The 23,523-nt window shown below is 38.4% G+C and overlaps 1 protein-coding gene across 1 annotated transcript in view; it reads left to right on the top strand.

Annotated features, from left to right (window-relative positions):
• Nucleotides 1–10,111: 10,111 nt before the first annotated feature.
• ADGRF1 (adhesion G protein-coupled receptor F1) overlaps nucleotides 10,112–23,523 on the top strand; it is a 58,924-nt gene continuing 45,512 nt past the window's right edge. The window contains exons 1-4 of the mRNA XM_043999532.1: nucleotides 10,112–10,189; nucleotides 11,759–11,816; nucleotides 13,885–14,034; nucleotides 16,771–16,944. Of these exons, the coding sequence (XP_043855467.1) occupies nucleotides 10,112–10,189; nucleotides 11,759–11,816; nucleotides 13,885–14,034; nucleotides 16,771–16,944 (460 nt within the window). The remainder of the gene's footprint in view (nucleotides 10,190–11,758; nucleotides 11,817–13,884; nucleotides 14,035–16,770; nucleotides 16,945–23,523) is intronic.

The following is a 23,523-nucleotide window of genomic DNA, read 5'->3' as shown; positions in this document are numbered from 1 at the left end:
CTGATTAACATCAGTGGAAGGAGTTTCTATCCTGGAGTCTGCTATACCAAGGGTATCAAACTCAAATATAAATAAGGGTTACTTAACTACACATAAGAATGCCTGAGGGCCACATATTGACTTAGAAACCCACACATATTGATACATTTCTATTAGTATTATTAATATTCCAACATATTACAATCAGATAGGAACTAGATTTTAATCTGGTTTGGGCCACACTCAGGAATGTTGTGAGCTGCCTGCAGCCCATGGGCCACATGTTTGATAACTTCTGCCCTGAGCCAATAAAACCATATATTTATACTAACCCCTTATTCTCTGCTTTTTTCCCTTTGATACTTCCATTCAAAGAAGAGGTGAGAAATAGGCAAATTTTGGAAATTGTCCAGTAGAGCCTTTGCATGCTTTTTCACAAAATTGTTGTTTGTCCTTTGTTCTTGAAAAGGACCGTGATGGATGTCATGACTTGCAATGAATTGGTTTTAAGTGAGGAAGGGCTATGCAAAGTCACCAGCCTCACTCTCTCATCTGGGTCCAATGACAAGAGATATTATCAGGACGACTGGAAATGGCCCCAGATGTTTAAGGAAATTGGAGGGGGGGGTTAAGTGACTTGCCCAGGATCACACAGCTAGTAAGGGTCTGAGGTGAGATTTGAACTTAGGCCTTCCCAACTTCAGGGCCAATGCTCTATCCACCTTAGCTCCTGGCTGCCCCATTTTCACATTTTTACAAAAAAGAATACCTATGAGATGATGAAGAGAGCAATTTTTTTTTTTGTCATTGAGATGTGAACTTTAAAAAGTAATGTTAGAAAACAGCCCCTCATTGATCCCTCTGTCATTCTAAACATTTTGCATAACCTTCATCCCACGTACCTACCTGGATGCATAACCTTTATCTCACTTCTACCTACCTGGTTCAGGGGTCTTTTTATTTTTATTGTTTCAAGTTATAAGGAACTGGGTAACTGACTGGGTCTGCTTTCTGAGGAAGGCCAGCTAAATACAAAAGAGATTCATCACCAGCAGACTGCTTACTTGATGATGAAATCTTTGGCCATAGCAACCCATGAAACAAACAAACAAACCAATACCAAATGGCCTTTGGTCCTGTGTGACCCCTTTAAGCTTCTTTAGTAATGGTGCTAAAGCAACAAAGAGAGTCAAAGAATGATAAGAATCATATGGTTTTCAGACTATCTATAAATGTTCATTTAACTCTGAATGGTACCAGATCCTCATCTAGTGACCAATATGTTGACATACTACTCAAGGAACTGTATCATGTCAAATTTGACATGCTGGCTACATATGAAACTAGGAAACTAAAGAAAGTTACAGTTAAACACAGTTTCAGTGTATGTCCAAACATCATTTCATGGGACTCAGTCATCCTACATTACAATGCTCTTAGTAAACATTTGCCAAAAGACCACCAAGTAGATGACTGTGGCTTATGCACCAATTTCTGTTGCAGGAGATAAAGAGGTAAAGAAATTATTTAAAAGTGCTTGATAAAAGCTTCCAAATTAAATTAAAATATACTTTAATATTTGCTGAATTCAATGCAGAAGTATACATAGAGGATGAGAGGGGGAAATATATTGAAAATTATGGCTCAGGATTAAGAAACAAAGCAGCCTCATGCCTCTATATGTCACGAGTATTTTGTCCAAGAAGAGGGTCAGGAAGTTGCTGGGTGCAGAAAGCACTGAATAATATCACAAAAATGAAATTGATTTTATCTTAACAGGCAGGAAGTAACTGGTTACCAATGTGGGAGTCATTTCTAATTCAGCTGTGAAAGTACAATGTTGACGTTTTAGAATAAAGATCAAAATTAACCACTGTTAGAGATGATATAGGGAGTGGCCACAATGTAGATAGAAGAAAAACATTAGAGATACTAAGAAATTCATAAAAGACAGAAACTAAGATAAAATCCAGGAATAAAACACATGGCTTCAAATTTCTATTTATAAAAGCACCTAATATGGTTAACAAATAAAGTGAACTAGAGGTCCTAATACAAAGAGGCAAATTTGACCTCACAGGTATCACTGATACTTGATGGTATAAGACCCATTATTGTAATATGGCTCTTTAAGAGGATAGATTTGAGGGGCAGCTAGGTGGCGCAGTGGATAGAGCACTGGCCCTGGAGTCAGGAGGACCTGAGTTCAAATCCTGACTCAGACACTTAATACTTACCAGCTGTGTGACCCTGGGCAAGTCACTTAACCCCAAATGCCTCACCTCCCCAAAAAATAAATAAATAAATAAATAAATAAGAGGATAGATTTGGAAGACAGGGAATTCAGGGATAGGTTATCCTAAGCCCGGTGCAGTAACGTGCAATTGTCATGGAGAAGATCCAGTGTAGAGTCCAAGGCAAAAGCAAAGAACAAAAAGAAAATATTGCATGTACTTATGAAATTAAAAGAAACACTCCTTTCCTATTAACAGTACTTAGTCTCTTAATCACTGGGTGGGCATTGCCTCAGGCAAACTGAGACCTTTGAAAGGCCTTAACTTAAAAGGCCAAGGTCTCCCACTGCATCTGGAGCCATCTCCAGTTACCCTGATAGAAGAGAGTGAGGCTGGTGACCTTGCACAGCCCTCCCTCACTTAAATTCAATTCACTGCAAGTTATGACATCATCTCCCAAGGTCATGGTCCTCTTCAAGAATGAAAGACAAACAACAACAGTAACATGACATAATAATGGTGATGTTGGGCTTCAGTTATGCAGATATCTATCTTCTGGAGCCTTTGACAAAAGTACAGCAGTTAATAATTTCCTGATTTGCCGTAATAATTTCATTCCCCCCAAAATTCAGTCAACAAAGGGGAATTCTACTTTGCATCTGATTCTCACCAAGGAGAAACTGGTTGCCTCAGTGGGAATGACAGAAAAGTTCAGAGAAAGTTACCCCTCAATCCAAATCTCAATTTGTGATAATTTGGTTTTTTATTACAATTTGTAATTTTTATTTTCAGTTCCAAGTTCTTTCCCTTTCTCCACCCCTCCCTTATCTGTCGAGAAAGCAAGAAATACAACATCCACTATATATAGGAAGTCATGAAAATCATATTTCTGCATCAGTTGTGTAACAAAACAAAACAAAACAAGGAAAATAAAGGGTGGAAAAGGCTTCTATCTGCAATCTGCGCTCTGAGATCACTATTTCTCTATCTGGAAGTAGAAAAGATATTAGATCATGAGTACTTTGGAGTTGTGGTGGATCATTGTATTAATCATTGTTACTAAGTCTTTCAAAGTTGATTATCTTTACAATATTGCTTTTTTTTTTTTTTTTTTGGTGAGGCAACTGGGGTTAAGTGACTTGCCCAGGGTTACACAGCTAGTAAGTGTCAAGTGTCTGAGGCCGAATTTGAACTCAGGTCTTCCTGAATCCAGGGCCGGTGCTTTATCCACTGTGCCACCTAGCTGCCCCCACAATATTGCTTTGAATGTACAGATTAATTTTTGGGTTCTGTTCACTTGGCATCAGTTCATATCAGTTTTTACAGGTTTTTCTCAATCCTTCCCATACTTCATTTCTTCTAACACAATAGTAATCCATGTGATAGACAATTTGTGATAAAGAAGGATAGAACCAGGAATTGAGTCTAATATGCATGATGGATTTTGAAAAAGCAGATATCAAAGCATGCAGAAGAATACATGGGTTCCCATAGACTACAATTCTTCAGGGAACTCAGTTCAGAAAAGATGAGAATCTATTAGGAAAAGAATTTTAATGAAAAAGAAAAGCAGAATTGTCTAAAGAGAACAATGATTACACAAAGAACTCAGCAACCAACACATATTTTTTATCATAAAAATATTTTATTATTTTCCAGTTACATGAAAAGATTGTTTCCAACATTTGTTTTCATAAGATTTTTAGTTCCAAATTTTTCTCCCTCCATCCCTTCTCTTCCCTCTCCCCAAGACAGAAAGCAATCTGATATAGGTTATATACATAAAATCACATTAAACATATTTCTCCATTAGTCATACCAACATATATTTTGAAAGGAAGATAAAAGCAGTAAGAAAAGTACCATCATAAGAGGACATGCTCCTATAAGAATAACATGAGAAGCTGTCAATTTTAGAATGAGTACAGATGGACAAGGAAACTGAACAATAACAAAAAGGATTTTCTAAAAAAATGATATTGGGGTAAATTGGAAGACCAAAGAAATAATAAAACCCAGCATTTCTATAGTGCTTAGTATGTGCCAGGCACTGTGCTAAGCACTTTACAATTATTATGTCATTTGATCCTCACAACAACTCTGGGAAGTAGATGATATTATTATCTCTATTTTACAGATGAGGAAACTGAGTCAAACGGAGGTTAAGTGACTTGTCCAAGTTAGATGACATCCACAGCAGCACCTAGCTGCCCCATGGATAAGACTGGAGGGTAGGATGATAACTAATGACAGAAAGAAGGCAGAACTACAAACTCTTTCATGGCTTCTGTTTTGTCTATAGAGGAGAAGGGTCTTTGAGATACATATATGATAATAGAATTGATTGAATGATCAGACTCACAAATAAGTCATGGATCAATATTAATTTGGAAGGATGTCATCAGTGGAGTTTGATCATGTGCTCTTCAATATTTTTATCAATGACTTGGAGAAGGCATAGATAGTATTTTGCCTCCATGCTTATGAAATTTTCAGATGACATGAAGGTAGGAAGTTAGCTCACATACTAGATGACAGAGTTAGTACTTAAAAAAGAAAAAAAAAACACCTTAAAAGCTAGAAGAGTGAGCCAAATCTAAAAGATGAAATTTAATAGAATTAAATTTTTTTAAAAAGTTATACTTGTGTTAAAAAAAATTGTCACAAGGACTTGGGTGTGTCCCTCAGAGCCGTGTCCTGGGCCCTCTTTCCTTCTCCCTTTATACTACTTCAGGTGGTGATCTCATCAGTTCCTATGGATCTAATGATCATCTATCCTGATGATTCTTGACTCTACTTATCCAGCACTAACCTCTCTGCAGACCTCTAGTCTCATATTTCCAACTATCTATCAGGCATCTCTGACTGGATTTCCAGTAGACATCTTAAACTCCAAAATGGAACTAATTCTCTCTCTCTTCAAACACTTCCCTCTCCTAAATTTCCCTATTACTATAGAAGACAACGCTATTCTTTCAGTCCCTCAGTCTCACAACCTAGGGCTCATCCTTGCCTCCTCACTATCTCTCATCCCAGTATTCAATGTGTTGCCATGGCCTGTTGACTTCACCTTTGCAACACCTCTCCAATACACCCCCTTCTCTCCTCTTACACTATCACTATTCATCTCCATGCCTAGATTATTAGCATTCTGATTGGTCTTCCTGCCCCAAGTTTTTCCCTACTCTGATAGTTCTTCCATTTAGCCACCAAAATGATTTTTCCTAAAGCACAAGTCTGACCATGTCACCCCTCCCACCTACTCAATAAACTCCAGTGGTGCCCTCTCACTTCCAGAATCAAATACAAAGTTCTCTGTTTGGCATTCAAAGTCCTTTATAACCTATCCCCCTAAACCCTTTCTTTCCAGGCTTCTTACACCTTACCCTCCATGCACTCTTCAATCCAGTGATAATGGCTCACTGACTTCCCGGACTTCCTTCAAGTCCCAGTTAAAATCTTACCTTCTACAGGAAGCCTTTTCCAATCCCTCTTAATTCTCATACCTTCTGTTTGTTAATGATTTCCTTTTTATCCTGTATATAGTTTGCTTTGTATAACATTTTTGCGTGGTCTCTCCCATTAGATTGTAAAGCCCATGATGGCAGGGACTTTTACCTTTTTCATATCCCTAGTGCTTAGCAGAATGTCTGGCACATAGTAGCTGCCTAATAAATACTTATTTACTGACTGACAAGTCCAAGATAGAGGAAGCACAATTACGTAGCAGTATTTTGGAAAAAAAGATCTGGAGTTTTTTTAGCCTGCAAGTACAACATTAATGCTTGATGGTGGCTTTAAAGCCTCAGTCTATATAAATATATTAGAAACAGCTAGGTGGCATATTAAATAGAGTGCTGGATATGGAGCAGGAAGACCTGAGTTCAAAACCTGCCTCAGACACTTAGCTGTGTGACTCTGGACAAGTCACTGAATTTCTCTCGGTCTCAGGTTCCTCATCTACAAAATGGAGATAATAATACTCTCTGGCTCCCAGGGTTGTTGTGAAGATAAAATGAGATAATATATGTAAAGCATTTTGCAAAACTTAAATGGCTAGGCAAATGCTAGCCATTTAATATTTAATATGTAAATATGTAAGTCATAAAAAGCTAATTATAGACTTAATTTTGTATTTTTTTCTAATATCCTTAAGCAAAAAAAAAAATCTATTTGGGGCACAGAATTTACATTTTTCTACCCCATGCTCACATACACTTTCAATTTTCTATCCTTTTAGCTTCCCTATGTATCCTTTTTCCTCCTCTCTGATAGGAGTAAAGTATAGTAACAAGAAGATAATTGGCCCCAGAGGACCCAGGTTCCAATTCCAGCTTTGCTACTTGATACTTGTGTGACCTTGGACCAGTCACCAACTCCCCACCCTGTCCTAAAATGAGGTAATTGGTCTAGATCATTTCCAAGATCCCTTCCTGCTCCAAGTCTATGATCCTATAAAAGTGAGGAAGCATCTGTCAAAAACAAATACTTTTGACACATTTATGTAGGAAGAGAAACAATAAGTTGATAATTAAGAAACATAGTCTCCTAGAAACATAGTCATAAATACCCAGAAATTTAATCTATGGGAATAAATCTCCATTATTAAATTATGGCACGAGTCAAGAGTATAATTTAAATTAGATCATTACTCTTTTAAAAATATTCTGGATAGGGGAGGTAGGGCATGTGTGAGCAATCCAAAATAAGGGTCATTGTTGATAAGGTGACTAATGTTGACATAAATAAGCAACACTGGCCATAAATACTCCCAGAGGAAGGTTATAGAGACAATGGGGAGTCCCTCTCCGAAGGCTGAGAAGAAAACTCTGGTGATTGTTCCCAACAAACTGAAGGATAAGGATTATCAGAAAATTAATTTATTCATATGAATTCAAGGAAACAAGGGAGTCTCTGCCATGGTTAATCCTTCAGACCAAGGCTTCTGCCAGTGCAGCTGGAGAACATTCCACAGCTGGCCTGGAGAATAATGCTATGTAAATACTCAGCATCCTGATTACAGGAGCCAATGAAGCTGAACAAGGAGAGGGAAGCAGAGTTCCTGGATTCTGAGAATGTGTGATAAACAGGCCCAGCCTAGTTGAAGACAGGTGTTCTCAACTTTTGTGTGGGTGTGTCATGGACCTTGGCAGACAGGAGGAGACCATTATTAATAATAATGAACAGAATAATAGTTTTAGATATATAGAATAAAACACATAGGATTACAAAGGAGTCAAATTGGATTGAAAAATGGCTAGCAAAGTATTTCTTAAACACCAAGTTCCAGACCCCAGGTTAAGAACTCCCTTGATTATGGTCGCAGAAGATGTTTAAGAGGGGCTGTGTCAAGAATGTGTATGTGAGGGACAGATAGATGGTGCAGTGGATAAAGCATGGGCCCTAGCTTTAGGAGGACCTGAGTTCAAATCTGGCCTCAGACACTTGACACTTACTAGCTGTGTGACCCTGGACAAGTCACTTAACCCCCATTGTCCTGGAAAAAAAAAGAATGTATGTGTCCAAGGTACAATTTTTTTTTAAAATTTTTTTGGTGGGGCAATGAGGGTTAAGTGACTTGGCAGGGTCACACAGCTAGTGTCAAGTGTCTAAGGTTGGATTTGGACTCAGGTCCTCCTGAATCCAGGGCCGGTGCTTTATCCACTTTGCCACCTAGCTGCCTACAATTTTCCTTATTTCTCCATTTTGCCTTTGAAATTTAGTTCAAGTAATAAAATAGTATCTGCTTTGAAGGGACTTACATTCTACTGTCAGCAACAGGAAAGGTGGACAGTCCCCATACAGTTCTTTATTCTTTTCATTCTCCATTCAGTGCTGATCAAGAAAATCAAAGCCGCAGTCAAAACAATGGCAGAAATGAGTATAAGAAAATTGTAAAGAAAACTCTCAACTGAGCAGAGAGGAAAAACTACATCAAGCTTTGAGCTTTCATTTTGAATCACATTAACTTCTATCAGAGCCATACCGAGTAAGTTTTTCATTTGGGGAAACAACTTTGGGACATGGATAAGAAGACAATCATATTGGGAGATGGAATGATGCACCCTCTCTTAATCCTATAACCCTGTTTGGGGAAGAGACAGGCCAGTCCCAATAGAGAAGGGTGCCATGGCAAAGAACCCTGGCAACAGTATGATGAAGTGTATAGTGCATTGGAACTGGAGTCAAGAAGTCCTGGGTTCGAATCTTATAATAGACACTAGCTGTGAGATCCTGATAAAGTCACTTCACTTTATGCCTCAGTTTCCTCTTCTACAAAAAGAAGTTATTAATGAGGCCTATCTCACAGGGTTGTTGTAGAGATCAAATGACAATAAGGAACCTTGCTCACTATTAAGTTCTATGTAAATGTCAACTACCATCATTATTGTTGTTGTTGTCATCACTACCACCATCATTGTTGTCTTGTCATCGGCATCATCATCGCCATTTTTTTCCCAGCACTTGTCATATCACATATGGCAGAGGACCAAAAAGCAAGCCATGGAGCTACTGGAGGTAGGGGACAGGGAGTGGGGGAAGGACATTCTTCTGCCTAACTCTAGAGATAACTGTGGCCTGGTAAGAGGCACCATGTGCCTTGAGTTAATTAATTTTAGGCTTAGGCAGTCCTGGGCAAGTGTGGAGACTGTTAGTAACCCCTGGTTCCTAGAACCTGAAGAGATAAAAGAGATTATCCAATACAACCTCTTGTTTTAAAATCTTTAATCTTCCTCCTTTACTCCCATCAAGATGAGGATGGGAGAAGATATTCTTTTTACATTTGACCTTACCTTCCTTTAAAAAAATTCTACATTTCACCTCGTTCTAGGTTTTTCTGGGGTTTTTTGATTTTAAAATTTTACTTCAAACAAACCCACTGTCCCTGTATATAAGATCATAGAATTCAGAACTATAGGGTATCTTTCAGATAGAATTCAACCTCTTCATTTTACAAATGAAAAAATTGACATCCGGAAACTTTTCCCAAGGCACGGAGGGGCAAGTTAGTAAAAGGGTCAATATTTGAACTCAAGTTATCCAGTTATAAATCCAGTGATGTTTCTACCGTGTCAGACCTTTTTTCTCTTTCTTTCTTTTTTCCTTCCTTCCTTGCTTTCTCTCTCTCTCTTCCTCTTCCTCTCTCTCTCTCTCTCTCTCTCTCTCTCTCTCTCTCTCTCTCTCTCTCTCCCCCCTTCCTCCCTTCCTTTTTTTTTTGTAGGGCAATGGGAGTTAAGAGGGTCACTCTTTCTTTTTTTTTGAGGGTCAGGGAGACGAGAAATGAAATTTTGTTGTTGTAGATCTCATGAATTATGGTTAATTCATTGCCAGTTAGTAAAGCCTCAAGGAGGCAGGTTTTCAAGGCTGCTTGACTCATCTCTCTATCTAATGAAGTTCTGTGTTATTTATAAAATGAAATTCACAATGCTAAAAGAGCCAGTGCCTCAGTGGTTTAACTTTATCTTCCCTGGGATGATTTAAAAAAACCTTAAACCACCAGTATAATAAAAAGGGCAGGATGATCAATGTTTCTAATTATAAAGGAAAGCAGATAATTTTTTTTTAAAGCAAGAGCTTATACTAGTCATAGCTGCACAGATCCAAGAGGGCTGAAGAATCATCTCTCACTAAGACTGCAAAGCCACTAAAAATCCATTTTCTTCTTCAGAGAAGGCCCTAAAGCAGTGTCCCCTCTGGCTAGTATAGAGTAGTCTTGATCAGAGTAGAAATTTCAATTGACATTGGGCTCAGTACTGCTTTATTCAAGTGTTTTAGATGGACTAATAGAAGAATTTCTCTTTTGGGCCTGTACCACCCTAGGAGCTGCCATATCCTCATAATCTAACTCCAACCCATATGCCCTTCTATCTATGCCCAGTCTAGAGTACAGAAGTTAAATGGTGAAGATGAAATTTTGGGAGCTTTGTCTGGTTTCCCTCCTGACTTCTGCCCTGGGATCCAAGGGCCTGCTGTGGGTAAGTCTGTTTACTCAATCCATTCTCCTTTATCACTTCCAACATCTCTCCTCTTGACTTCTTGAGAAGCCAAACAATTTTAAGGTTAGAGCAAAGAACATTGGACTGGAAGTCAAGAAACCTGGGTTCTAGTTCTGGTGCTGACACCCATTAGCAATGTGACCTTGAACAAGTGACTAAGTTTTCTGGACTTCAAGTTCTTGGTTATTGGAACACTGATAATAGTCAGTCAAAACTCATATCTCTGTGTATGTGTGTGTGTGTGTGTGTGTGTGTGTGTTTCCATGATGTCACAAAAAAAACCCCAAAACAACTTTTAAAGCCCAGGATCAGACTTGGACCCTGGAAGAGGTCTCTTACTCTCCTTGAAATGACATCCCTTTAGTTATATTGCAAGGGAGCCACCATTCTTCTCTGGAACTTGGTTCAAAGCTTTGGAGCTAGAAAGGGCCTTGGGAATGATTTCCTCATTTTACAAATGAGAAAAATGTGGTCTTTGATGTTAAAGTAACTTCTCCAAGATTTCATAAATAGTAAGCAGCAGAGCTAGTATTCAAACGTAGGCCCTATGACTACAAGTCCCATGCTCTTAGAAAGGCAACTGGATGGTACCAGTGAATAGACTATTGGCCTTGGAGTCAGAAAGATCTAAGGTCAAATCTTGCCTCAGATATCTGCTGACTGTGTGACCCTGGACAAATCCCCTAACAAGAGTTACAATCCCCTCATCTGTAAAAGAGGATAAAATATTAGCTACTTCACAGTTATCATGAGAAATAAATAAGATAAAACATGTAAAGTACAAAATTTAGAGTGTTATATAAATACTAACACATTAGAAGACCCAACTCAAGATTCTCATTATGCCATCTAAAGAGACCAAGTGAGGAGTTGCTGCAGAGGTCTGTCTCTGAGGTACAAAGTCCTATGAAAGTTCACATTTAGATCTATTTTTCTCTGTAATTCCGCCCCTCCAGAGCTCAGTGTCTGGAGGCCTTTTCTTCTGTTTTATTAGTTAGTGTCATTTATTTGCAAACAGCATATGAGGTCCCTGGCAGGGTTAAGTCTATGTTCCTATGATCTTGGACTCTAAATCAGGAAAGAGATGATATTATTTTGTCCCCAAAAGAGTAGGGTTCCTTTGCAGATTTCTGCTTTGGTGAACAGATTCAGAGGTTGATACTCAGTTAATTGGCCAAGGTAAAGATGTCAGCAGCTACTACTAAGTTGACCTAGTCCATAGACTAGTGTAGAAGAATGGGTTTTTGAGGCACTCCCTTGTGGCTGACAATAGAGGGGGCAACTGGGAGAAAGACAGGATCCTTACTTACTCCTCTTAACTCTAAAATTCTATTATCCCAGGCATCTTTGATGGCTGATGTCTGAGGCAAAGGTGTGTAGGAAGAGACCATACAGGATAAGGCTAGCATGTAGACAAGGGCACTGTTGCATCTCTTTGGATGCTGGTTTTTGTTGAGGGTCTGGACCTGTAATTTCAATTGAACTAGAGAACATAGCAAATTAATTGAAAGCACACCTTCTAAAAACTTTATCATGCTTCTATTTTAGAGAAACAAAGGCCTCAGAACAAAAAAGAACCTTGGTGTGAGCAAGGAAATACATCCAGGTGAGAGTTTTTAGATATCAAAGGGAAAGCTATAGAGCCATATTCTCATTTGGGAACAAAAACTGCATGTACATGTGTGTGCTGTGAGAAAATAATGGGATTTGGCAGATACTCAAAGGCCCCACCTGGAGTTTAATCTAAACTGATTGAATTAAGTGAGAGTGATTGATTTTGCTGATTAGCCTACTTCAAATTAATTAGATTATAACCACAACTGGCTGGCCCTTAAGAAGATATTGTTCTGGGGCAGCTAGGTGGCACAGTGGATAGAGCACCAGCCCTGGAGTCAGGAATACCTGAGTTCAAATCCAGCCTCAGACACTTAACACTTACTAGCTGTGTGACCCTGGGTGAATCACTTCACCCTGTTGCCTTTGCTTCCTCAACTGTAAAATGAGCTGGAGAAGGAAATGACAAATCACTCCAGTATATTTGCCAAGAAAACCCCAAATGGGATCATAAAAGGTTAAACGTGACTGAAAAATAATACAATAACAATATGTACAAGACATTCTGATTGACACTAAGGATACAAAGAGAAAAATTCCATCAAGAGACTTATGTTCCTCAGGAGCTTGTAATGATTGGAATGATGCCACCTGCTGGAGACTTACTGTAGAAGAGTTCCGCCCATGAAGCGAAGGTCTTTGAAGGCAAGAACAGGAGTCTTTTCTTTGGCGTCAGGAAGTGAAGCGGGCTAGTGGGAAGAGGAAGGAAGAGACTGGCGCTGGCTCTCACTCTCTTTCCTTTGGACTCTAAGGGAGAGTGGAGCTAGAAATGTGCTCTCCCTTTAATAGATAGGAATCTAGGCCTTTCTCTCTCTTTACCAAATTCTTATTCTCCTTAATAAATGCTTAAAAGTCTAACTCTTGCTAAAGCTTATAATTTATTGGCGACCACTCATTAGATATTTTAGACAGTTTAGCTAGAATTTTAGCCCTTAACAAGCTTCTGTAGTAGTGAAAAAAGGACGATCTGTACCAATAGGATTACATACACAATCTACACCTGAGGAAGAACCTACCTATCATCTTCTCAAAGAGCTATTAAACACACACAGACACACACACACACACAAAACCAAAACCAAGCAAAACAAACACCCCCCCCCCCAAACAGGCAATTTAGGAGTATTGTTGTACTCTATACTTCCCTTTTCTCCTCCCAAATAGAATTTCCCCAAATTCAAGAATGGAGAAACAGCAGAGGGAGAATGCAGATCCCAGGAAAGATCCCCTGTGGTGATGGTACCCTGTGTATGGCAGGTGTGGTGGCTCAGCCATTGTAGGAGTGGTGACCTGGGGCTAGTGGAAGACTTTGAGGAAAAAGGATGGCAACAAAAGACCACCAGTGATAGGAAATGCAAGAGTCTGGGCTATCCTAACCAAACTTGGTCATCTGTTCAACTCATTACTTAATGGTTAGGGCTACTTGTGTATAGAGAACTTCCAACTCTGGGGAGCCCTTCTTGTAACTTCAGGCTCCTTAATGATGAAATGTAGAGGTTGGATGGGCTGGGCATGAAGATGCCTTCCAACTCTCACATTCTGATATTCTGTGGCTCTGAGAACATTGCATCATACTTGAACATCCCTTTGTATTGTAAGGGGCTAAAATTCTACCTAGTCTGTCTAAAATATCTAATGAGTGGTGGCCAATAAATTATAAGCTTTAGCAAGAGTTAGACTTTTAAGCATTTATTAAGGAGAATAAGAATTTGGTGAAGAGAAAGAGAAAGAGGCCTAGATTCAGCTATCTATCTCAGGGAGCTACAGTTCTACTCTGCTCTCCATGAGAGTCCTGACCAAAGAGAGTGAGAGAACCAGCCTCACCCCTTCTTCCTCCCACAAGCAAACCTCACTTCCTGACACCAAAGAAAAGCCACATGGCTTGCCCTCAGGTACCTTCTCCTCATGGTTGAGCTTTTCTACAGTAGCTCTCCAGCAGGTGGCATCATTCCAATCGTTACAGTATCTATGGAATGTCTCACAGTCTATTTATCAGGATTTTTCTTCTCATCTTGCCTGAAATAAGAGTAGATTCTGATCTCTCCTATTCTTTTCTTTAGGTATGGCACAGGAATATGAGCTTTTGCTTCAGGTAATTTATCAACATCCAGATGAGAAAAGAAAATTTCAGAATTTTCTGAAGGCCCTGAAGCCTCAATACTCCTGGCCAAATGGGACATTGGAAATTATCAGAAAGAAAGCTACTACATGTGAGCCAACACTCTTTTGTTCAGGATTGGTCTGGGGAATAGATCAGTGTGAGTGAGCCATATATATTTAGAAGGCGGTCAAACTTACCTGCTATTATATGGCACAATAGATAGATCACTGAGGTTGGAGTTGTGAAGACCTGAGTTCAAATCCTGCCTTAGAAACTTAATAAATGTGTGACACTAGACAAGTCCTTTAACCTCTCAGCTTAGTTTTCTCATTTGTAAAATTAGGGGGTTGGCCTTAATGGTTTCAGTTCTATTTTTTTTTTTTTTGGCAGGGCAATGAAGGTTAAGTGACTTGCCCAGGATCACACAGCTAGTGTTAAGTGTCTGAGGCTGAATTTAAACTCGGGTCCTCCTGAATCCAAGGCCAGTGCTTTATCCACTGTACCACCTAGCTGCCCGGCCTTAATGGTTTCAAAGGTCCCTTCCAGCTCCAAATTTATTATCATACCCTGCCCTTTTCACCTTTTAAGATTTACTTCTTCACTTTCAGAACCCTATACTATAGGGTGTGACCTGCCTGGTCTAGGACCTTTATATTTTGTCCCCAACCCTCCAGTAATTGCCCCAATCCCTATGGTCCTGAGCCCTAAAAATCCTAACTTTCCCAGGTGGTGGCCATTGTTATTTTCTGGTCTTGTGACTTTCAAGCTCTGGTTCCCCCTCTATTCCCTTCACCATTGAAAGTTCCTTACCTTATATAATTAATGACTGACAGCCAATCCACAAAGACTTATTAAGTCCTTACTATGGGCCACACTTTTTTTTTTTTTTGCAGGACAATGAATGTTAAGTGACTTGTCTAGGGTCACACAGCTAGTAAGTATCAAGTGTCTGAGGCCGGATTTGAACTCAGGTCCTCTTGAATCCAGGGCCGGTGCTTTATCCACAGCATTACCTAGCTGCCCGGCCAGGAATTTTATATACATAATTTCATTTGAGCCCCACAACAACCCCAAAGGATAACCACTTCAATTTCTTTTTTACAGATAAAGAAACTGAGACTTAGAAAAGTAGAGGATCTGTCCTAATCACACAGACTGTGAATGCTAACAGTAAAATCAGAACTCATGTTTTCTTAATGCCAAATAAAATGTTCTTTTCACTATTCCATGCTGCATTTCCAATACCATGATGACTAGGCTAGTGTTCTGTGCCAATATGAGTAAATAATTTCATAATTAATGCACGCTAATGACAACATGTATGAGGAGATGCCCCAGGACCTTCCCTTATGTCAAGTAATACATGTATATTTTCATGTTTATCTTATGGACCCCAATTTTTATGATATGACCTAAGAGAATAACTCTAATTGTGGGAATTCTGAGCCAAGTAGAAGCTAAGGGCAGTAATGTCATGGCAGGACAGTGTTAAGAACAGCTTGTTCTAGTTAGAAAAAAGATTGACCCTAGATGTGGGGAATATCTTCTGGTAGAATCATGAGGATAAAAGAATCTCCTTATCTGGAGAAATTATTTGGATCCTACCCAATAAACCCCATAATTCATAAATATTACTTTTCCATCACCCCTTCACTGCAAACAATGTTCAATGAGCATGTGTATCTTTGCCCTGAGATTATGGTTCCTCTGCTGTAACAATTAAATCTGTTAAATTGAGCTTTTACTTATCTTGAAGTCTTTCTACTTTGATAACTGGTTCCATTCCTTAAGATAGGTGGAACATAGGATCATAGATTTTAAGCTAGAAAGAATTTTGAAGAACATCTATCCCAACCCCTCATTTTACAAATGAGGAAACTGAGGACCAGAAGAATTAAAGGGCCTTATCCGAGGTCACACAGATACTAAGGAAAAGCCAGGATTTGCATTTCCGTACTCTGACTCCAAATCTAGTTGTCTTTCCTCTTGATTGAGTGACTCATTTCATATAAAACATTCTATTCTTAATGATCAGAGATTCACGTCAGACATAATGAAAAATACAACCTTTCTTCCAATGAGATGTTTGTAAGCACTACTCATAATATGTGTTTAATAAGCACTTATTCCAGGGATAATATGGAAATATGTTTTGCATGAGTTCACATGTATAATCAATATCATATTGCTAGTGGCAGCTAGGTGGCACAATGGATAGAGCACTGGCCCTGAAGTCAGGAGGAACTGAGTTCGAATCTCACCTCTGACACTTACGAGCTGTGTGACCCTAGGCAAGTCACTTAAATTTAATTGCCTTAAACATCTGGGGTCATATCCAGTTGTCCTGGTCTATATCTTACCACCGGACCCATATGGTTCTGGAGGAGAGAGTGAGGTTGGTGACCTTGCACAGCCCTCCCTCACTTAAATCCAGTTCACTGCAAACCATGATATCACCTGGATGTCACGGTCCTCTTCAAGAATGAAGGACAAACAACAACAATATCATACTTCTTACTTTCTTAAAGGATGGGGGAAGGGAGGCAGGAGGAAAAGAATTGGCAATTCAAAAATTTTAAAAATAAATGTTCAGGGGGCAGCTAGGTGGCACAGTGGATAAGGCACCAGCCTTGGATTCAGGAGGACCTGAGTTCAAACCCAGCCTCAGACACTTACTAGCTGTGTGACCCTGGGCAAGTCATTTAAACCCCATTGCCCTGCAAAAAAGAAAAAAAAGTAAATGTTCATTTTTTAAACATGAAATTGGGAAACATTTACCTAACTTAATGAAAGATATATTTTAAAATTAACATTTATTCTCTTATCCCTTTTTCCTTCTGTGCAGATTGTAGTAGCCTGAATGGAACCCTGAGATGTGCTTGTGAAGATGGTTACCACTGGTTTTCTCACACTTGCCTGGATCCCAGGAGATGCCACCTTAACAAGAGAGGGGCACACCAAAACTGTGATTGTCAGTTGAACAATCTTCATGACAGTATCAACTTCTGTGAGAGGACAAGTAAGATCATAGAATACTGTAGGGCACGGTAAAGCAGCTCTTGGAGGGAAAAATGGAAGAGGCTTTCCTTTAAGCTAGATTAAGAGAGAAGGTGGGGGGGGGGAGGGAGAATGCTCATATTCTTCCCTTCTGTGGTGCCCTTGACACCAATACTTTCTCCCTCACCTTACCAATGGAATCCTAAGGGACAGCTGCTGAAAACTGGAGAATACAATAGTTTACCCGGGTCAAAATAGGGCCACAGCCAGACTGCATGGTTTCCACAAAGTATACTGGATTGATTGATTGATTGATTGTGAGACAATTGGAGTTAAGTGATTTACCTAGGGTCATACAGCTAGTAAATGTCAAGTGTCTGAGGCCAGATTTGAACTTAAGTTCTTCTGACTTCAGGGCTGGTGTTCTATCCACTTCATCACCTAGCTGCCACAGTATACTGGATTTAAAGTCAAAGGACGTAGGGTCATATTTTCCATTCTCCCTATTTATTACCTGAGGGATGCTGGACAAATCACTTTGCCTTTTTTAGCCTCAGTTTCTTCATCTGTAAAATGATGGAGTTGGACTCCATGATCTCTAAGGTGCCTTTCAGCTCTAAATCTATGACCCTGTGTAGATACAGCTATACCAAGAAAACATTTGAACCTTCTTGCTACATCTCCTTGCGTCTTCACCCCCATCCCTTCCTACCACTACTGACTCTCAAAGGATGGAAGAGAGAAATGAGGAACATGGGCTGGATCTATTAAAAGAAAGTTTAAAAAGATCAGAGCAAAGCAGAGATTAAGACTGGTGCTAGAAGCCAGCCTTGGCTGAGAGATGCCTTGTCAACTCAGTTATATAGTTTTGGCAGGTAGTGAATTACGCGCCTATTTGGGACTCCGTGTTTGGATGACATTATGGAAGTGCTCCATTGACCAACCCAATGAGCTCAAGCTAATTTTAGCTGCTACTTGCCAGAATAGGTCAGAGAAAGTGGGAAACTCAGCTCAAGCACCACCTTCTACATGAAGCTTTTATTGGTCCTCCCAGATGTTAGTAAAATCTTTCTCTAAATTTCCTTGTCTTTATTTGAAATTATTATGTATGTACACACACACACACACGCATATATATACATACATACACACACACACACACACACACACATATATATATATATCCTTTATCAGATTACTTGCTGGCTTGGGGAGGGAGGGAGGGAGAAAAATTTGAAACTAGAAATCTTATAAAAACAAATGTTGAAAACTATCTCTACATGTAACTGGAAAATAATAAAAATACTTTTATAATAAAAAAGAAAATATTGTATAGATAATTAAAATATTGTGTCAATAATTATATATGAGCATGTTGTCTCCCATATTAGAATATATGATTCTTGAGAATAGTGATTGGTTCACTTTTGTTGTTACCACTAATGCAATGCATGGCAAATAACAATGCTTGTTAATTGATTGATTAAACAATTAATTAGCTCTGAAACTTTGAGCAATTCACAGTCTCTCTGGGCTTCAGTTTTCTCATCTTTACAATGAAAGGATTAGACCAGGATTATAAATGTGAATGGCTATCTAGTCCAATCTTCTCATTTTATCAAATGGAGAAAATAAGATGTAAAGAGGTTAAGTAATGGATCTTTAAGGTCCCTTCTAGCTCTAAGACTCTAAACTCTATAATTCATGTGCAGGGCAGCTTGGAGACTGTCCAGGCTGGAATGGAAGGAACAGATTGGAAAACAGTGAAAGATAAGGCAGAATGGGGACAGTGAAATGAGATCCTTAAATGCCATGCATTTGCACTTGTTCCAAGAAACCATAGGAAGGAAGTCATTATAGTGTTTTTTTTTTTTAAAAGGAGTGACATTATGAAAGTAGTGCTTTAGAAAAAATTAATCTTGCAAAAATATGTAGACTGGATTAAGATAAGCTAGAGACTTGGAGACAGGGTGGGGAGGAGAATAAGAGCAATTAAATATCTATTTTAGTAATTCATGTGCTCATTTTGGGTGAGTAGGAGGCTTCTTTAATGACACTATTACAAGCAATATGGTAGAAAGGACTGCTATAGTGACAAGAGAAAAAGAGGAAAAAGATGAATATTGCTCTCCTTCCACTCTACCTCACCCCAGCTAAATTGCAGAAATGTCCAAGTAAAGCATAGCAGAGAATTTCAATTGATCTCAAACTTATACCATTTCCCAAAGTTGCCTCCATTGTTGATGAACTATTGATTGTTTCCCTTCTCCTCCAAATCCAACTTTGCTGTAGATTATATAAAATCTAAGAATTATCTTTATGAATGTAGAAAAGGTATTGAATCAAATGTAAACAATATGTTTACATGCCTGTGCCATAGAAAGTAAAAAACATCTCAAGGTTTTCTAGTAGTACCACATTTTTCTTGGCTCAAATTCCCAACCAGAAAATTTGGGAAAACCCATTAGGCTGTTACCAATTCCCTAATTAACATGCAAGTTATTCATAAAGTATTGAAAGGACTTATTAAAGGAAAAATCAACAAACTCATTCTTTTGGAATCCCCAGGTTCTAATTCCCTGTTTCTTATTGCCTTATGATCTTGGGCAAAGTCTAACCTCTTCAGGCCCTAATTTCCTAGCTTTGGATAAAATAGCTATAATGTTTCTGTGTCTGTTTCTATATCTTCTCTCCTCCTCCTCCTCCTCCTCCTCCCCTCCCCCACCCCGCTTTGTGAGAGGCAGTGTGGCATATTGCATAGAAACATATACTCAAAGATGGCAAGTCCTGGGTTCCACTACTATCTCTGACATGTAGTAGTTATGGGGCCTTGGTCAAGTCACTAGCTTCTCTTTAGGCATCTCTCTAAGACTATAAAGTTACAGAGGAAGAGCCAAACTATATTGATAGAAAGAGTTTCCTTACTTGAAAGGTTCCTATACCAAAGAAATTACAGCTCCTACCTTATCTATCTATCTGTCTATCTGTCTATCTATCTATCTATCTATCTATCTATCTATCTATCTATCTATCTATCATTTACCTATCATTTATCTTTCATTCATCTTTTATCTATCATTCATCTCTCATTTATCTATCTACATATGTGTGTAGAGTATATAAAATATACTATATAAATATATATAGTATATCACACATATATATTTATATATGCATGCACATACCATATACATTTGTGTGTGTATACACATATACATATATAAGTACTTGTACATGTGCATATATGAATGGATATATATGAATTATATAGATGTATATATGGATATAGATGTATATTTCTATCTATCTATCATCTTTATATATGAATGCAGCAGACAAATTAGAATGGCATTGAGGGCCCTACAATATTCTTTGTTATAGTACCTAAGTGAAGAATGTTTTTCTGTTAGAATGGTAACTTCTCTGGCTTGAGCCGCTCCTTTGAAGCAGAGAGATACCATAGAAAAAACATTGTCTTTGAAGCAGAAAGATGATACCATAGAAGAAACATTGCATTTGAAGCAGAGAGAAACCATAGAAGAAACATTGCATTTGGAGTAAAAAGTAGTAGGTTCAAATCCTTACTCTTCTTCAATACTTATCTGAACTTGGACAAGTTCATTTCACAGCTCAGAATTACAGAAGCTCAAAGTTGAAAAAGATCTTTAAAGGCCATAGGGCCCAATCTCTACCCAAACAAGAATGTATGGCCTGTACAAAAAAAACAGATAAGGAGTTATCCAGCCTTTGACCAAAGTCAGTGAGGAGGAATCCATTACACTCTGGACCATACTGATTTGGAATCACTTGTGGGTAGTTCTAACTGTTAGAAAGTCTTTCCTTGTATCAAACTTAAATTTGCTTCAATGTAAATTCTGTCTTACTCCTAGTTTTGATATCTCAAGCCAACAAAATAAGGTTATTCTTTCTCAGATTTGATAGCCCTTCAAATACTTGAAGGCCAATATTAATATTCCCTGCCTTTAGGTTTTCTCCTTTCCGTCCCCATTTCCTTCAAAAAAATTCCTATATAACTCCCTACCAAGATTCCTTACCACTCTGGTTGCCATTATCTGGACATTTCTCAGCTTGTTGGTGTTTTTCTTAAAATAAGGCCCCCCAAATGGAATATAATACCCCAAAGGGCAAAGTAGAGGAAGATTATCCCCCTTCTTGATCCCAGACATACTGCTTTTCTTAATTCAACCTAAGATTGTATTAGGAAATTTTGTTTGCCATATCATACTATTGACTCACATTGAGCTTGTAGGCCACTAAAACCCCCAGACCTTTTTCAGATAGTCTAACTAAGCCTTTCCCATCTTGTACTTGGAAGGTTTATTTTTTTAACCCAAGTGTAAAACTTTACATTTTATCACTATTAAATTTTATCTTTTTAGACTAATTCCAACATTGAAGCCTGTTGAGAAATGTTGTTCTTTTGATGTTATCTATATCTTTGTTTCTATACAATATATGTCTTTGTTTTCTATAATTGTGATAATCTTTACCATCTTCATTGATGTAAATGATAAATAGCATGAGACCAAACATATTCTAGTAACACTGCACTAGAAATTCTCTTCTGTGATGACATTGAACCCTTAATGACTATTCTTTGGATCATGTCATTGAACCAACTCCATATGCACCTAATTATAGCCCACATCTTTTTATATTACCCTGAAGAATAGCATGCAAGTCTTTGTAAAATGCTTCCCTAAATTTTAGGTAAATTTTATCTACAGAATTTCCCTGACCCACCAGGCTAGTAATCCTCTGAAAACAGGAAATGAGATGGGTGTGTCAAGATCTGGTTTTGCTCAAACTATGCTGGCTTTTTGTGGTCATTACTTCCTTTTCTAAGTATTCACTAACTATCCCATTCTATTTTTTTTTTTTTTAAATCAGAGCATCATTGGCTCTTTCCAATGCTGCAATGTTTCTCCTGTTCTTTAAAGTCTTTTAAACATTTTTGACAGTGGCCCAGCAATTTAATATACCAACTCTTTTTGTAATTTGCAGTTCTTTTAGACCAGGTGACTTATTTACTAAGGTCAGCTAAATGCCCTCTTGTCACCATCTTACTCATCTTCACAAAATTACGGAATTCTAGTATTGGAGGCAGATTCAGTCACCATTTAGTCATTTTGAAAAGAGACTCCGCCATAACATACCTAACAAGTTGTCACTCAGTCTCTGATTGAACGTCTCCTAAGAGGGGGAATTCACAACCTCCTAAGGCAGCCTATCCCACATTGGGGCTGTAAATGTTAACAAGATTTTCCTAATATGAATCCTAAATTTGCATTTGGATACTTCCATCCACTTTCACTCTTCAGTTAACAAACAGGATGCTCCCAAACCATCTTCCATAAGACAGCCTTTCAGATATTCAAACACGGCTCTCATGTCTTCCTTCACCTGGAGTCTTCTCTAGGTTAAATATGTCTAGTTCTTCCATACATCCTGATAGGGGTGGATTCAAGGCCCATCACCATCCTGCTTGTCTTCCTTCACATGCTTTGCAATATATTGATTTCCTTCCTTAACTGTAGTACCCAGAACTCCCTGTTTTTGCCCTGTCCTTTCCAATCAAATAATCATAGGATCATGGGTCTAGAGCTGTGAAGGACCTCAGAGACCATTTGATCCATCCCTACCCACTGCTTTATTTTGCAGTTGAGGAAAATGAGGCTCAAGAGAAATCAAGTGACCTACCCAAGGTTATAAATGTGTTAATAATCATTAGCATTTATATACAATTTCAAGATTTGCAAAGCACTTTACAAATATCTGTGTGTGTATATATACATATATACATATATATACACATGTATACCTATACACACATATACATATATATGTATGTGTGTATACACACACACACACATAATCACCTCACAACTTCCCTGGGAGGTAGGTGCTCTTATTATCCACATTTAACAGATAGGGAAACTGAGGTAGAGAGCAGTGCCCAGGGCCACACAGCTAGGAAGTATCTGAAGTCAGATTTGAATTCAAGTCTTTATCACTCTGGGCTCAGGTCTTTATCAGATATCTATCTATCTATCTATCTATCTATCTATCTATCTATCTATCTATCTATCTATCTATCATCTATCTATCTATCTATCTAATCTCTCTATCTAATTCTCTCTCTGTCTCTAATCTATCTATCTATATCTATCTATCTATCTATCTATCTATCTATCTATCTATCTATCTATCTATCTATCTATCTATCTATCTATCTATCTATATCTATGACTCGGAATATTAAGCATTAAGGACAAGATTTGAACCCTGACTCTAAAGCCAATTCTTTCCATTGTATCCCCACTATCCTCTTGACAGAGCAAAGAGAAGCAAAACCAGAATTCAGCACTTGGTCTTTTGTTCTTGTTATCCTATCTATCACAAGCAATGTTCCTATCATTTCCTTGATCCTCCTCTTTTCCCCAGTATAATTAAAAAACCTAAACTAAAATACCATCCCCCCCCCCAAATCCAACCCTTTGTGTTGTATTTAGCTTTCCTCACCAGTCTTAATCTAAAATGCTAGAGTTGAACTGTTGTTCTTGTCGTTGTTCTTGAGTTG

This window comes from Dromiciops gliroides, chromosome 4 (genome assembly GCF_019393635.1).
Source record: "Dromiciops gliroides isolate mDroGli1 chromosome 4, mDroGli1.pri, whole genome shotgun sequence".
NCBI classification, from domain to species: domain Eukaryota; kingdom Metazoa; phylum Chordata; class Mammalia; order Microbiotheria; family Microbiotheriidae; genus Dromiciops; species Dromiciops gliroides.
The sequence above is the reverse complement of the archived record's forward strand: the minus strand, read 5'-3'. Positions and strand labels throughout refer to the sequence as shown.